The following is a 16,213-nucleotide window of genomic DNA, read 5'->3' as shown; positions in this document are numbered from 1 at the left end:
TCTCTCTTCCCTTAGTAGTTCCCAACCCTGACCTCAATGCCAACTGGAGCCCAGTTTGTTAGGCAAAATCTTTCTCTTTCACAGTTGAGGCCAAAATACTTCCTACAAGAAAATTCTATATTCTCCATGTGAACTTCACTCTCTCTTGGTAATACCCAGACGTCAATTTTTGAAATACTTTTTTTCAATTATCCCAACTTGCTTTGAACTAGTTATTTTTGTCTTTTACTCTTCTTTGTAAATTACTGGAGAGCTGGAAGAGCATACCTTTTATCTTTGAATCTAATGCTATCAGTATCAATATCAATCTAGGAGGTATGCAAATAATGTTCTTAATCATATTTTAAAAGTATGTTACTCTACAGCACAGAGAGTGAAACTAATGTGAACTGTGAACTTTATCATGTACTGACATTGGTTTATCAATTGTAATCAGTGTAGCATACCAACACAAGATGCTAATAATAGGGAAAACTAGAGGTGTAGGACAGAGTCTAGGGGAACTCTCTACTCTCTCCTCAGTTTTACTAAATGCCTCTAATAATTGAAGTAAAAAGATACGGAAGCTCAAACATTGTTTTATGAACTCGTGTCTGTGATGCATTTGTCATTTGAAATACACCCATCAGTGTTCATTATGGTTGTCTCAAGCTTTTCTTGAATAACAATAACTTCAGCATTGCTTCTTTTAAACTTGAGTTATGTGTGAAGTAACTAGTTCTTTGTTTTTTTTCAGGTGAACATTTTCTGCAATAACTGCTACCACAGTAGTCCGGCAGAGTACTACAGGATCTTTTCAATGCACTGTATTAGCTCTCAAATGGGTGGTGCTGACTGCGCTAAACACATATGTCGCTTCTCTGTAGACATTGTTTCTACAGGTACAGTTAACAGTTTTTAACCTAGAAACCTTTTACTTAAGGTATACAAACTTCATGGGTTTCATATATACAAATTTAGGAACAGTTAATATTTTTTAAAATTGAAAATTAGATGTGACCTGTTTTTAAAAAATATTTGATTAATTGGATTTGGGGATGGTTAAAGGCATCATTTCCAGGGTCAAATTTGGAGCATGCTTATTTGACGAGAGGGTTTTAGTGACTCTGCCAGTGTAGTTTGCACTCTCAATGGCCCTTTGATGTGTACTTTTGGAGTTGAAAACTTTATGCAGCAAGTAACAGATTCATAATACTTTTTAAAACACGTGCTATACTACTAAATTTTTTTTTGGATTCAGTTACTAATATTCTAATTTTTATTAATATAAGTACTTACTTACTTTGCAAAAATGCTTTCTTTGTGTACAAAAATTAAAGCCAAAATCTGGCTAAAAGATCCCTAGCAGCAGCAACCAGTTCTCTTCTGCTGTCAGCTTGTTATGACACTGACAGGACTACAGTTAGTATAAAATAAACAACTTTCATGAAAGCAAATTTTATAAATTTTAAACTAAACATTTTACTAATACATAAATTTTATTAAAAGACAGTGCTTCATCCCACAGCCTTGGGCATGTGAGTTTCTAATGTAATTCGCAAAATTACAAGGTACTATTTTAAACACTTTGTCCAGATTCTTTAAAATAAGGGTTTGAGATAACCCTGTACCCTTCTGAGCACGTGTGTGTGCTCATTTTTTCAAACATTTAATTGGAAGTAATATTTATTACAATTTACAGATTAGTTAAGTTATATACACAAAGAGTTTTAGCTATAAAATCCCAACTGATTACATTTAAATCATTACATCCTAAAAAGCCAATTTATATGTCCTCCTGTTCCTTAACTTCACTTCCTTAAAATATAAAAGTATAAAAAGTCTGATACTTTTGATTTCAAGTTATAGATGAAGAGCTATTATCATATTTCAATTTGTCATTATCAGATATAAAATTGTGTTGTATTTTGCCTAAGGCAACAATTGGTTCATTTTATGATAGAAGAATTGATATTGGCAAGGTGAAGATAAAAAATATTTAGGCCATGCCTGTAAAGAGCTCACAGTAGAATTGAAGACGACAGCCATGTGAATCTAGTAGAATGATGTGATGTGAACAACATTACTGATGAAAGCAGTGGGAATTGACTATCTGTAATGATATGAAATGGGGCAGGCAGACTGGGCAGGGTGCTGTCTGAGCAGGACTCAGTATTCCCACAATCCCTTTTCTAAGTTGCATTTTGAAAGATGAAGAGAAGCAATATTTTGCACATGTTTTAAGTGCAATCTACTGCCACTTTACTTGGACACAAAGAGCCAAGTCAGCTCAGCTACAACAGGCATGTTTCTATTTCACTTTCATTAGATGTAAAGTCTGAACTTGACCTTTGCTGCTAGCTACTAATGTTCCAAAGATCATTGTCTGGTGGTAGCTAGAATTTGTTACCTATTCAGTCAGAAGTCTCCAATTATGAGAGAAACGGCCCCTGTGAGTACAAATTTGTGCAATTTCTTTGTCCCAGTAACCATGCCAACAACATGTAACCACCAGTGGTAGCCTCACTAGAAGAATTCTTTTCATGATTGGAAGTAGTTGAGCACAGCTGTAATGTGAAGAGAATTTATTGAAGTTGCAGAAGAGAGCGGAGAGGACTGATGAAACAAGGTCTCTGAGGCAGAAGGACAGGATAAGACCGAAGGTACAGGTGAAGAGATTTACTGCTGCAAAATGAGTGGAGTGAATCAGAGTAATAGACCTCACTGAGGTGACAGGGAAAGTGGATCCAAGAAGAAGGCCTCTTACCAGTCATCCTCAGGCTTGTCAGAATACTTGCCGGGAATATAGCAATGAAATACAGTGAAAGCAATGAAAGGGTTCAAGATTGAAAAATAGTAGGAATCCAAAAGAAGGGGAAATGGTCCTCTTTGGTTTCACATAATGAAGAGTTAATATGTGTGATTTCCTTGTTAATTAGATACATATTTGAGTGCCTCACTGTGTTTCAGATTCCATACTCTAAAGGGGAACACTATAAAACAGTAAACAAATAAACTTAAGAAAAAAATTATAGACTGCCTGCTTTTGAGGGTTGGAATACGTACTGTGATGGTAAAACTGAGGGGATTGGTTTACTGTAGATAGTACATTACAGAAGGCTTCTCTGAAGGGGTGACATTTGATTTGAGACTTCTCAATGTAAGTCACCAGCTGGAGGAAATATTCCAAATGAAGAGCATGTGTAAAAGTCCTGTGGTGGAAAAATTGGGGCATGTTGTAGGATCTAAAGGGAGGACAGGATGGCTGGCGTGTGAAAAGCATGTGTGGTATTATTTGAATGAGGGGTGGCATGAGAAGGTAATTGTTAATGCCATCAGGATCTAGATTGTGTAGCTTTGGTTCTGTGTTAAATACTGTCATGGTTTGAATGTTAATTGTCCCACTAAGGCCCATGTGTTAAAGCTTGGTCCTTGAATGGCACTGGAGGTGGTGGAACCTGGAGGAGGGAGGTCTAGTAAAGCCTGAGATTGGGCCTGACCATTCTCTCTGTTTCCTGGCTTATTTTTTTATTCTTCCTACACATATGCTCCACCCTTTGCCATGGGACCTTTGCGTAAGCTTTGACCCTCCAAAACTGTGAGCTAAATAAACCTCAATTTACTTTATAAGTAGCATGTCTCGGGTATTTCCTTGATGTAATGAGACGATACTAACATAATTACATAACTGATATTCTCAGATTAAATCCCAAGAAGATTCTTCTGTTGGGGGACGGTGTTGTGTGGAGGGTGAACTCTCTGCCTGCAACACCAGCATCCCATATGGATGCCGGTTCAAGTCTGGCTGCTCCACTTCCCATACAGCTCTCTTTTAATGGATAGGAAAGCAGTGAAAGATGGCTTGGGCCCTTGCCACACATGTGGGAGACCTGGACAAAGATCATGGCTCCCTGATTCAGCCTGGCCCAGCCCTGGCAGTTGCAGCTATCTGGGGAGTAAACCAGATGGAAGATCTTTCTCTGTGTGTAATTCTGCCTTTCAAATTAAAATGTAAATTAAAAAAAAAAAGAAAAAGAAGTCTTTTTAGCTAGCCAATGTGTTAATCTAGGGATAGCTCCCCTTTTTCTTTTTTTAAACATTTATATTTTATTTGGTATTAAAAGAAATCTTGAAACAATTTAAAATATATAGAATGATACACTTTGGTTGAATGTAAATACTGTGCCAATTTATGTACAGGAGTTGAGAATCTGTGGATTTGGGTATTTGTGGAGGATCCTGAAACCATTCTCATGTGTGGATGCCAAGGGACAACTGTGTGCTCAAGGCATAAATTTTTGAACATTATTGTCATATAAATTTATAGGACAACAAAAATCATGTCTAATAATCCTGGCAAGAGATTATGGCAGTAAGAATTAGACATTGGCAACAGAACAGAAGAGAGCTGAGACATAGGAGAAATGTTATCCTGATGGAATCTCTAGGATTTGTTGAGGGATTACATGTGAGAGGTGCAGGAAGAGTCTGCGATGATAGACCTTCCCAGCTTGGAGAACCGGGCAGATTGTGCCATCCTTAATAGAACAAGAACAAGAACTGCAGTAGCAGAAACCAGTTGGGAAGAAAGGAGGATTTGGTCCATGCAGCTCCCCTTTTTCTTTTCTTTTTTTCTTTTTGTTCACTCCACTCGGAAGTGGAGGAGCTGGGACTCTAACTGGTGCCCACATGGGATGCCAGCACTGCAGGCGGTGGCTTTACCCATTATACCACAGCACCGGCCCCTTCTTATAGTTTTACTTTATTTTTTTAAAGATTTATTTATTTATTTGAAAGTCAGAGTTACACAGAGAGGAGAGGCAGAGAGAGAGGTCTTCCATCCAATGGTTCACTCCCCAGTTGGCCACAATGGCCGGAGCTGCGCCAATCAGAAGCCAGGAGCCAGGAGCTTCCTCTGAGTCTCCCATGTGGCTTCAGGGGCCCAAGGACTTGGGCCATCTTCTACTGCTTTCCCAGGCCATAGCAGAAAGCTGGATGGGAAGTGGGACAGCCGGGTCTCGAACCGGCACCCATATGAGATGCCAGCGCTTCAGGCCAGGGTGTTAACCTACTGCACCACAACGCCAGCCCCAACCCTTTTTCAATATGCTTCTTTAGTGACTGGTGAAGTCATTGAAGTATCCTCATTTCCACTGTTGGCATTTTTGCAGTTGGCTTTAGCCCATGGGTCACGTACAGGAGACTAGTGGGCAATGAGATCCTGGAATCATTATTCCTTTAGCTATCTCATTGTTGGGCTATTGACAGTGCTTTTATGCCTCCTCCAATGGCCACAGCTCTGTTGGGCAACCCCTCTTACAGCTTAAGCTGTTCCTGCGTTGTGCATAACTTCCATGAGGTGTCTGAAAAAAAGTTTGTAGAAAATAGACATTATCAATTGTTAAATCAACAACAGGAGTTACTGTGCACCTACTCCCCAATGTAGGATCTCTGTCCTTAATGTGTTATACTATGTGAATCAAATGATATAACTAGTATTCAGACTATACTTTGTGTTTCTGTGTGGGTGCAAGCTGTTGAAATATTTACTTAGTATATTCTAAATTAATATTCTGTATATAAAGATAGTTGAAAATGAATCTTGATGTGAATGGGATGGGAGAAGGAGTGGGAGATGGGATGGTTGTGAGTGGGAGGGAGTTATGGGGGGAAAAAGCTGCTATAGTCCAAAAGTTGTACTTTGGAAATTTATATTTATTAAATAAAAGTTTAAAAAATTTTTAAAAATAAGAAAATAGACATTATTTGGGCCGGTGCTATGGCATAGTGGGTTAAGCTGCCACCTGCAGTACCAACATTCCATATGGGTGCTGGTTCCTATCCCGGCTGCTCTACTTCTGATCCAGCTCCCTGCTAATGTGCCTGGGAAAGCAGGGGAAGTTGGCCCATGTTCTTTGGCCCCTGCACCCATATGGGAGACCTGGATGAAGCTTCTGGCTCATGGCTTCAGATAGGGCCAGCTCCAGCCATTGTGGCTATTTGGGGGAGTGAACCAGCACATGAAAGATCTCTCTCTCTCTCTCTCTCTCTCCCCCCTTCTCTCTCTCTGTAACTCTGCCTTTCAAATAAAAATAGGTTAAAAAAAAAAAAGAAATGTTATCTTTGAATTCCGTTTTCTATGAACTTTTTGAAGTTTCCTCCTATTGTACAACCTGGGACATTTTTGAAACTAAAGAGGATGTTATAATTGATTAAAATTAAATCTTATTTGGAAACATTTATACATTGACTGATAGATTGGTTTTATGATTGTACCTCTAAAATAGCATTATTGGAGCTGGCATCATGGCTCAGTGGGTTAATCTGCCATTGCAAGGCTGGCATCCCATATAGGTATGGTTTCAAGTCCTGGCTGCTTCACTTCCAATCCAGGTCCCTGCTAATGTGCCTCGAAAAGCAGTGGAAGATAGTGCAAGCACTTGGGCCCCTGCACCCTCGTGGAAGACCCAGATGAAACTCCTGGCTCTGTGCTTTGGCCTGGCCCAGCCCCAGCCATTATTGCTGTTTGGGGAATAAATCACTGGTTAGAAATTCTCAGTTTCTGTGTCTTTCCCTCTCTCCCTTTCTGTAACTCTGTTTTTCAAATAAACAAATCCTTAAAAATAGCATTATCCACAATTTTTTCAAAAACAAAGTTATTAGGAAGAACGTTTATCCTAGCAGTTCAGGTGCCCACAGCCCATGACTTGGGCCATCCTCCACCGCTTTCCCAGGCCACAGCAGAGAGCTGGATCAGAAGTGGAGCAGCTGGGACTCGAACTGGTGCCCATGTGAAGGCAGTGGTTTTACCTGCTACACCACAGCGCCGACCCTGCCAATGTTACTTTTTAATACCACTGTGAGCTCTGTTAGTTAAGTTTGTCTACTGCTTCCAGTTTTTAAGGGAAAATTTCAACATCTTTCTGTTTACAAATTTCATGTCAATAATTCTGATATTCTTAAAGTTTGAAAAGCAAATTTTGGTACCACATTTGTGAAGTTTTTGATGAAATATTTCTCTTTTTTAAAGATTTTATTTATTTAAGAAGTAGAGTTACAGACAGAAGGAGAGAGAGAGAGAGAGAAAGATCTTCCATCCGCTGATTCACTCCCCAAATGGCCTCATCTGCCAGAGCTGAGCCAATCCGAAGCCAGGAGCCAGGAGCTTCTTCCAGATCTCCCACAGGGGTACAGGGCTCAAGTAGTTGGGCCATCTTCTACTGTTTTCCCAGGCCATAGCAGAGAGCTGGATGGGAAGTGGAGCAACTGGGACTCAAACTGGATCCCATATGGTTGCCAGCACTGCAGGCAGAGGTTTAGCCCACTACGCCACAGGCGCCAGCTCTTTGGTGAAATATTTCTTAATGATTTTACTGATTTTCCAGCTGTAACCAAAATTGAAAGGACTCCGTTCCCAAAAATTCACTCTTAGGGTTGGACATTGGACTGATTTACATAGTAGTCCTTCAGAGACTCTAGCATACCGAAAATCTGGTGACTGGAACAGCAAAAAGAAACAGCTAGTACAGCCATGCTAAGACAAGTATCTTCTTGTATTCAGTATTAATTTTGTTTTTGAAGTTTTATGGTTCATGTACTTTGAATAAGCACAAACCCCCCAAACACTAACTATATACAATTGGTTTACTACACCTTCAATTTCACTTGGTGGACTATCAGCTGATTTGGATATAGTTATGAATGTTTGTACCACAACCAACTTCTAGTGGTTTTCTTCTCCATCATTTCATTAATTTCTGAGAACCTTGTGTTTACTCAGAAACGTTGATACACATTTATTCTTAGTTTTGTCTGTGCTTAGTAAAATTATGAGGTATCTTTGTTTTGTTACCTTTGTACATGGTTTCAGAGTAACTTTTTCTGAGATTGCATCCCAGGAGATGGTTTATGTCCAACAGGAGGACAAACGGATCTGACTGTGGGTGTCAGAGCAGCTTATCATAATATTGAATTCTAGCTGTGAACATCAGGGAAGTTTTAGATATCTGAGGTGATTTTCCTTTTTCCTTTCAATTTCATGGTTTGGACAGAAAGAATCAAATGCCTACAGAAATTTATTTAATGCTTTTTCCTGTTTAAAGCTTCTTGAGTCTTTGAGCTAGATGTGAAGTTTTGCTAATGTAGCTAACCTATGAGCAGGGGTTCTTTTGCTTTTCCAGTGTACTTAAGAAAAACTGTAGTAAAAATTGTTGGAAATATTATAGAGCAGAAAATACATGCATCCTGAAAGTATATGTAGATATACTTTCTGTAGCTTCTCATATGCACTTGTGGTCTTTGTGTCTTCTTAGAATATCTATGAAGTTATAAAACTAATGCTTTCCGTATATTTTGGTTCTTGTCTTCTTGTGGTTCAGTGATATCGTGGAAACCCTCTTTGTGAAGACTAACTGTTGACAGATTGCCTTAAACTGCTTAGGCTGCAGTAACAGAATACCATAGACTAGGTTTAAACAACACGAATGTATTTTCTTAAAGTTGTGGAAGCTAGAATTTCATGACCAAATTTCCCCTGATTTAGTTTCTGGTGAGAGCTCTCTTCCTGATTTGCTGACAGCTGCCTTCTCACTCTGTCATCACGTGCATTCTTCAGTGCACACAGGGAAAGAGAAAGCCAGAGAGAGAGAGAGCGCGCAAGTGAGCTATTGACTCCTCTTTTAAGATCTCATTAGATTAGGGCACCACATCTATGATCACATTTAACCTGAGTTATATCTTCAGAGGCCTCATCTCCATATACAACCACACTGGGTTCTCTGAAAATTAAAGTGAGAATTTGGAGGGAGGACACACATATTCATTCCATTACACAGATGAATTGTACAAGTCATAGATTCAACAACATTCTTGGAATACCAACTCATTACTTATCTTCCCTAAATATATACTTATTGCTGTTAAAGAATTTATTGTAATGAAAAAAAAATACCGAATGATCAAATGTCTTAGCAGTTATGTATTTACCCCATAGCAAGAGCAAGAGCAACAGCAACAGCATTAGTAGTGATCTCTACCCTTTATGATAGGGCAGCCTGGCTTAGCATTTTGCCTTTTTATTGAAGTGTTATTTCCCTTAAATGGTTCATGAAAAACCTAATCTACATTATCCCAAATTTCCCAGTGATCCTGCTTACCCAATGGCCCAGCAGAATTTTGCCTTTTTAGGCTGTTGCATAGACTATAGCAGTAACAACAGTCTGCCAAGTGGCTGGCTGGGCCATTAATATTGGATACCTCTTCCATCACCACCTGAGACCAGAGCAGCTGTTCCATTTCCAAGGACAATTGGTTATAGGATCAAGCACCATCTATACAGTCATGGGAAGAGGGATGTTAGTCATTTGGTGTCTAAAAAGAACATTGTAAAGAGGCAGATTAGTGCTTGGTGCATTTCATATTTCATTGTGCTAGTAGCCACTCTGTGAACTGCAACAAGAATTATGTGGAAATTTACATCCTAGCTTAATGTTTCTTTCTTTTATTAAGAGTTTTCAAATATATAGAAAATTTGAAATGGTGTTACAGTGATCAACCACATCACCAGCACCTGGATTCTGTCTTTCACATGTTCTTATACTTGTTCTATCACATAGCCATCCATGGATTTGTCCATCTACCCACTAGTCTGTCTTTTATTTTCTCATGTATTTGAAAGTATAGTGCAGATGTTGATTCAGCACTTCCTGAATACTCCAACATGTGTATCAGCAACTCAGATACTGTATTGGTATGGAATTTTCACAGGTTTCTTTGGGTGTTCCCAGCTGCACATTACCTAATCATGACTTCACTCAAGCAATCCTTGTCCTCATCCTCCAGGCAAACAAGTGCTGTTTCCTTTCCCACTACACATTTAATTTTGTTTGAGAATTTTATACAATGGAATCAGACTATGTAATATTTCATGGTTTTTTTTTTACTAAAAAAGAATGCTTTTGGACTCATTTGTGTGGTTGCTTGTCTAGTAGTAGTCCAGATATATCAAATATATAATGCTTTCTTCATGGCCTCGTTGATGGTCTTATTAGCTATTAGCAGCTTTTCGCTATTATGAATTAAACTCCCCAGAACATTTGTATGCAGGTTTTTTATGGTCCCTTAGTATTCGTTGTCTTGGCTAGTATGCCTAGCACTAGGACTAAAAGTGCTCACTCATATGAAAAAATATAAGGTTAAGGACACATGGGTTATGGCCGGCGCCACGGCTCACTAGGCTAATCCTCCACCTAGCGGTGCCGGCACACCGAGTTCTAGTCCTGGTCAGGGCGCCAGATTCTGTCCTGGTTGCCCCTCTTCCAGGCCAGCTCTGCTGTGGCCAGGGAGTGCAGTGGAGGATGGCCCAAGTACTTGGGCCCTGTACCCCATGGGAGACCAGGATAAGTACCTGGCTCCTGCCATCGGATCAGCCCAGTGCGCCGGCTGCAGCGCGCCAGCCATGGCGGCCATTGGAGGGTGAACCAACGGCAAAAGGAAGACCTTTCTCTCTGTCTCTCTCTCTCACTGTCCACTCTGCCTGTCAAAAAAAAAAAAAAAAACACATGGGTTAAAATTTCAAATAGATTATCCAGGGAAGGCTTTACTGAAAAGGTTTAGAAGTCATTGTAAGGATTTAGCTTTGGGGGGATTTAAATGATATAGTTGTTGAAAGAAAAAACTATGAGACTTATCAAAGGCACTTGAACAGGGAAAATGTCTGAGAACGGCAGCATTTCCAATGAAAGATAGTTCAAAATGCTTGCACCTGCTATGTGGCAAGTTGTATTTATTACTAGAAAAGAAAAACCAGGTATAATAGAGATTATCTGATTGTCACAGTTCTGGTTTTGCCTTATTTGGGTGTAAATTGTCTGCCTTCATCCTGTGGCTGTGGCTTACTGGCTTCCCTACTAGAATATACTCTTTGGTAGGTTACAACTTCCTTGCACATATGGCTAGGTTGTACTTCATTACATATAGAAAGGGCTTTGTAATGCACTCACCAAAAAATGGAGGTCATTATAGGTCAACTTTAATTCAACACCAAGATAGGAGGTGAATTGTGCTTTAAGATGTTTGCTCTATACAACATGCATTCCCACGGACTTACTTCTAAGAGTACAGCTTAACAACTAGCCATACAACCCCCAAATCCCTTAAGCTGGCTGATAAAAATAGCAGCTTAAATGTTATAAAGATCAAATAGATAGGAATAAGTGCTAAAATGACCATATCATTAGGATCAAGTGTTAAAGTAATCGTATAAATAGGACTAAGTGTTTTGAAACGATAATAGAATTAAAAAGGAACAGAGGCTCCAACATGGGAAGCAGGCCATACAGCAGACTTATAGAATGAAAATCGCTTTAAGTAGCACTCTGAATTCAGATACAGCCTCAAAGGCATTCCAGTCTGGCTGGAAAGGCCAGGGGGAGCATTTCAGGCATGGAAAGCCAAAACACTGTGGAAAAAAAAAATGTCCTACATAAAGGACCTCGGTGGGTGAGACCCACCAAAGTGGCCACCAAAGAAGGACGTACTTTTCTCTGAAGGGAGGAGAGAACTTCCACTTTGGTTATGGCCTTGTTGAGCTAATCAATCCAAAAGGCTTCCATGGCTGAAGTAGCTCATGTCAAGAGCCTTGGGTGATCACTGATGTCATACATAAGAGTGTTATCTTTTAAATAAATACCAAGAGTGCACTAACTTCCCATGTGGTACCTTTGTCCCCAAAGGGTTGTATCGTGAGACTTAATAGTAAAACTTGTTCTCAAGAATCACTTCCATTTAGTGTACTTAAAGGAGGATAATACTATGTCTCATAAGTTCAAGTTATGTCTAAGAGCTCACAAGAAATGCATCATCCTTGGGTTCTTCATTAAAGACAATTGAGTTTCTAAAAGGAAAGAAGGGGGAGGAAGGGAGGGGAAAGAGGAAGGGGAAAAAAAGTGAAATCACCTTCAAGAAGCAAATACATGGAACAGCCCTGGGATAGACTGTTGAGGAACAGTTCTCTTAGTTTTTATATTCCATTCTTTCTTTATTTTTCCTTTCTTTCTGTTTCTTTTTCTTTCTTGAGCTAAACTGGAGAGGGAGGAGGAGGGGGGAGGGGGAGAGGGATGGAGGGTATAGTGGGAAGAATTATTATGTTCCTAATGGTGTATTTATAAGATACATATAAATAAAGTACATCTTAAAAAGATGTTTGCTCTGGCTGTGGCATTGAGAATAGGCTGTATAGGGCAAGACTGGATTTGAGAAGACAAGAGTTTAATTCAATATTCCTGGTAAGTGATGATGGGAACTTAGGCAAAGTTAGTAGAAATAGATTCTGTATGGATTGGTTCGATTCTGGAAATGCTTTGGAGATAGAGGTGAATATATTAGCAGATGGATCAAACATTTGGTATGACAGAAAGAAGGGTTGAGGGTTAGTTTAAAGTTATTTGAGCAGTGGAAAGGGAAGGGTTTTCATTTTCTGAGATTTCGAAGAACTGAGATGCAGACTTGGGTGCATGGAAACAGTGGAAATTCAATTTGTATATAATAACTTGATAAGAATATGGATATATGAATCTGAAGTTAATTGGAGCTGCAGGTTTGTACATTTTGGAGTTTTCAGCCTATAGCTATTATATAAAGCCCCACAAAAGGAATAGGGATAGAAAAAATAGAGAGTGAGATACTAGAGGTCCAGTGCATGTCTTGGGTCATTCTAAAATTAATTGTAATGGAATTAGGGAAAGGACAAAGAAATGACTATAAAAGGACAAGGAAATGCTGGGTCATAGTGCACAGAAAAGTGGAGCTTTAGTAGATGTTGCTAACCACCTGAAGTGGTTGTGCTGATTTACAGCTTCCCATAGCAGTGTTTGAGAATTACATTTGCTCTACATTCTAAGTATCTTGTGACTCACTTTTACCTTATTGTAAATCATCTATAAATATTCATTTAGAAATGTAAAATATAGCATACATAGAGTGCATCCCTGTGCAAAACACCTTCAAAATTAATTTCAATTCTTCTGTGGCAGTATGTCCTCCTGCCAATGCTACTGTTGATAGCAATAAACGTTTTCTTGGTTCTGATTGTGTGCCTGGAAGTATTGTATGAGTTTTATAGAGATTGATTAATTGTCCTTGAAAGTCAACGTGGTAAGTGCTGTTGTTAGGCCTCTCAGTTTTTAGAGGCAAACTAAAGCACAGAGAATAAGCACTTTCATATAGTTGCAAAGTGAGTAAGTGCTGAACCCAGGTAGCCTGCTTCAGGCTTGTGCTCTTCCCTTTGTGCTTGGTTGCCTCTCATGGAAGAGTTTTGATTGTTTAATACATCCTGGGCTGCTCCCAAAAAGATTGCCCATGCTTGATGTGCAGTTGTTGACACTTTTCCCCATATGGCCTTGCTAAATCCATAGAGAAGAATCAATGTCTATAGCATGATGTAATATATCATAGATGCAATAGGAACTGCTTTAGGGTATTCCAACCTGAGAACACTTGTGAAATGCAGCATCAGCAAATCTAACAACCATTTAAACTTAATTTCTCTCGGTGGCTGTTTTAGAATTCGATCCTTATCCACATGACTGTATGCAAGTTCGGTTTTACATCCAGCCAACCATGCAGAGCAGGACAATCCTGTCAGTGAGGCCTCATAGACACAGGCACGTTCGTGAGGTAGGTGGTTTGAATGCTGCATTTGACGTTGATCTTTGCTCTTTCTTTCTTTAGTGATAAATCCTGTTGTTCAGGATTCTCTTGGGTGGACTGGGAAACCTAACACAAAACATTTGTTGCCAAAAAGGATAGTATTTCCTTGTCGAAAAGGCTGTACTTATGAAGTGCCATAGAGAATAATGTGGATCACTCATGAAGCTAAGATGTGAAGTACATAGTTTACTTGAGAGGCAATAAAATGTTCTGAGAACAAAAGCAGAAAACAAATCCTTTATGTACCACCTGGAATAAAAGAATGAATGCAGTGGGTGGAGTGTGATTTGGTATACAGAGGGGCCTGAAATTACAAGGATTCAGTTTGAATGATTCTTCAGACAAAATAGTGATCGTAGAACGTGACAGGGGAAGTAGGGAGAGATGGTAGTCTGCTTATCTCCACATCTCTACCTCACCCAGTTCTTTGACTCTCTCAACATTAACTTGCAGAGATTATGGCCACTGAGTAATATTTATCACAGATTTCTCAGCAGAGACATAATCCTTCTCCCCAGAGATTCTGATGTGGGATCTGGGCATGGGTGTGTTTACGAAGCACCCCAGGTGTTCACCATGTGCCAACCAGGTTGGGAATCACGGGTGGGCATGGAGTGACCTGCAGCTGAGAGCCAGAGGGAGGTGCAGAGCAGGTTTCATATGTGCTGCTTTTACATAATCATTTCCATCATTTACCTCCACAGGTGCTCATTACTAGTGTACATGGAAGAAACGGGGTGATAGATGATGCCATCTTCTTCACCTTGGATTCTCTGATACTTCCTGATGGATACGTGCCTCAAATCCTTGATGTCGTCAATGCTGTGGTAGTGGAGAGTGTTCATGCAGGCTATATTTGGAGAGCAGTTTCTATCAGCCCTGAGGAAACAGAGTAAAAGCACAACTCGTTTATTCTCTGTGCATCCTTTCTTCCATGGGTAGTACAGGGCCTATTGCAAAGTTTTTTTGAAAAAAAAAGAAATGAGTAAACGTCAGTAACCACTTCTTAGACAAGTTTTCAAGTCCTGAGTTTTTAGACTACATTTTCTGTGTGTTCTTGAGATTGTTCATCGTTTTTCATCATTAAATAAAGACATTTTCTGCTTATTCCTGGCTAATGACTTTCTCTGCTGCCTCTCAGTTTATATCAGAGGTGTTTGCACTTTATATGGTGTTTTCCTTCTTTTGACCCCTATTTTATACATACATGATGGAGATTTTGCTATTCTCAGTGTGCTCTGTGGTCCAGTGGGCCCTCTCAGCCACCCAGTAGTGAGTTGCCCACTTCAAGTGTGTATCTGCAGTCTTTATCTCTAGACTGGACACTGCCTCCTGGGTTAACTCCACAATTTGTGATTGCCTTCCCAATGCCAACTGTGGAGATGGCAGGCTTGAGCACAGAGACACAATGCCTGCCTTCATGGAAATGTCTTCTGTTTAGGCCCCTTGGTTTTCTGCCTCAGGGTGCAGTAGCTCCTGGGACACAAAGGGGCTAATTGGAGCTGTGGTCAGTTGGGCTCTTGTGAATGTTGTCATTCCAAAGCAGCCTTATTCCTGACATACCTTTGGATACAGCCACCTTTAGAAATGAGAGATACATTGGCAGTAGACTCTACCTCTCCCTGCTGAAGTCTCCAAATTGCTGATACGGAAGGAGCTTCTCTGGGAACAGGAAGTAGTGGATTGTGCCAAGTGCAGTCAGGTGGGACTCAGTCACAGCCACTGTGCCATAAGCGACCTCCATGTATTCCGTGAGTCTTCAGTACATGGGCTGCGCCAGGTTAGGGGAGATCAATTTCCTTTCTGCTTTTACACAGCTAATCCAGAATCTGTTTATTCTCACAGATCAGGTGAACCATGGTGAACTTTCAACATTTTTCATCCAGAGATATGTCAACTCCATGGTTCTTTACCATAATTTGGAAGACTGTGTCCTTGATCATCAAACCCTCACTGGGACATCGTGCTAGACATGCTCAGTGGCAGAAGAACCCCAGGAGCAAGAACCAGAGGGCTGGGATAGTAACTGGTTTTCCATAGGTGGGAAGGAAATGGCTTGGAAGGTACAATGAGCCGCCCACCAGAGATGCTGGAGCTGGAGTGTTCTGAGATGGAGCTTATCCCAGGCATGCCAGGGATGCATCTATGCTGAGGTCAGATGTCCTCAACTCGGGGAAGGACACTAGTCCTGAGAAAGGAAATAAGGCACTGATCCTGAGCAGGGTTCCCAAATTACAGCCCTGGGGTTGATTCTGGCCTGCTGCCTGTTCAGTCGTAAACTTCTCATTGAAGCACAGTTGACACAACATACAGTACACATATGTCTAGAGTGTACAATTTATTGATGTTTAGCATATTTGCAGCCCATGAAACCGATCTGATTTAGGCCATTTTCATTTCCATTGAAACAACAGAATATAATTAAGATTCTACGCTTCATCTTTTTGATAGAGTCAGAAGTATTCAGTCCCTTTCCTGTAACTTGAAAGCAGCTCTGTAAGTGGTTGTGAAACTCTCTCAACATTGA

At 40.1% G+C, this 16,213-nt stretch overlaps 1 protein-coding gene across 1 annotated transcript in view; it reads left to right on the top strand.

The window, feature by feature from the left end:
- The window catches only part of LOC103351977 (cancer/testis antigen 55), a 29,045-nt gene extending 14,272 nt beyond the window's left edge, over positions 1–14,773 (top strand). Inside the window, exons 3-5 of the mRNA XM_017349945.3 lie at positions 737–881; positions 13,541–13,653; positions 14,391–14,773. Coding sequence (XP_017205434.2) covers positions 737–881; positions 13,541–13,653; positions 14,391–14,582 — 450 coding nt within the window. The 3' untranslated portion in view covers positions 14,583–14,773. The remainder of the gene's footprint in view (positions 1–736; positions 882–13,540; positions 13,654–14,390) is intronic.
- Positions 14,774–16,213: the final 1,440 nt, after the last annotated feature.

Source organism: Oryctolagus cuniculus, chromosome X (assembly GCF_964237555.1).
Source record: "Oryctolagus cuniculus chromosome X, mOryCun1.1, whole genome shotgun sequence".
In the NCBI taxonomy this organism is placed as follows: Eukaryota; Metazoa; Chordata; class Mammalia; order Lagomorpha; family Leporidae; genus Oryctolagus; species Oryctolagus cuniculus.
This window is presented reverse-complemented; position numbering and strand designations above follow the sequence as displayed.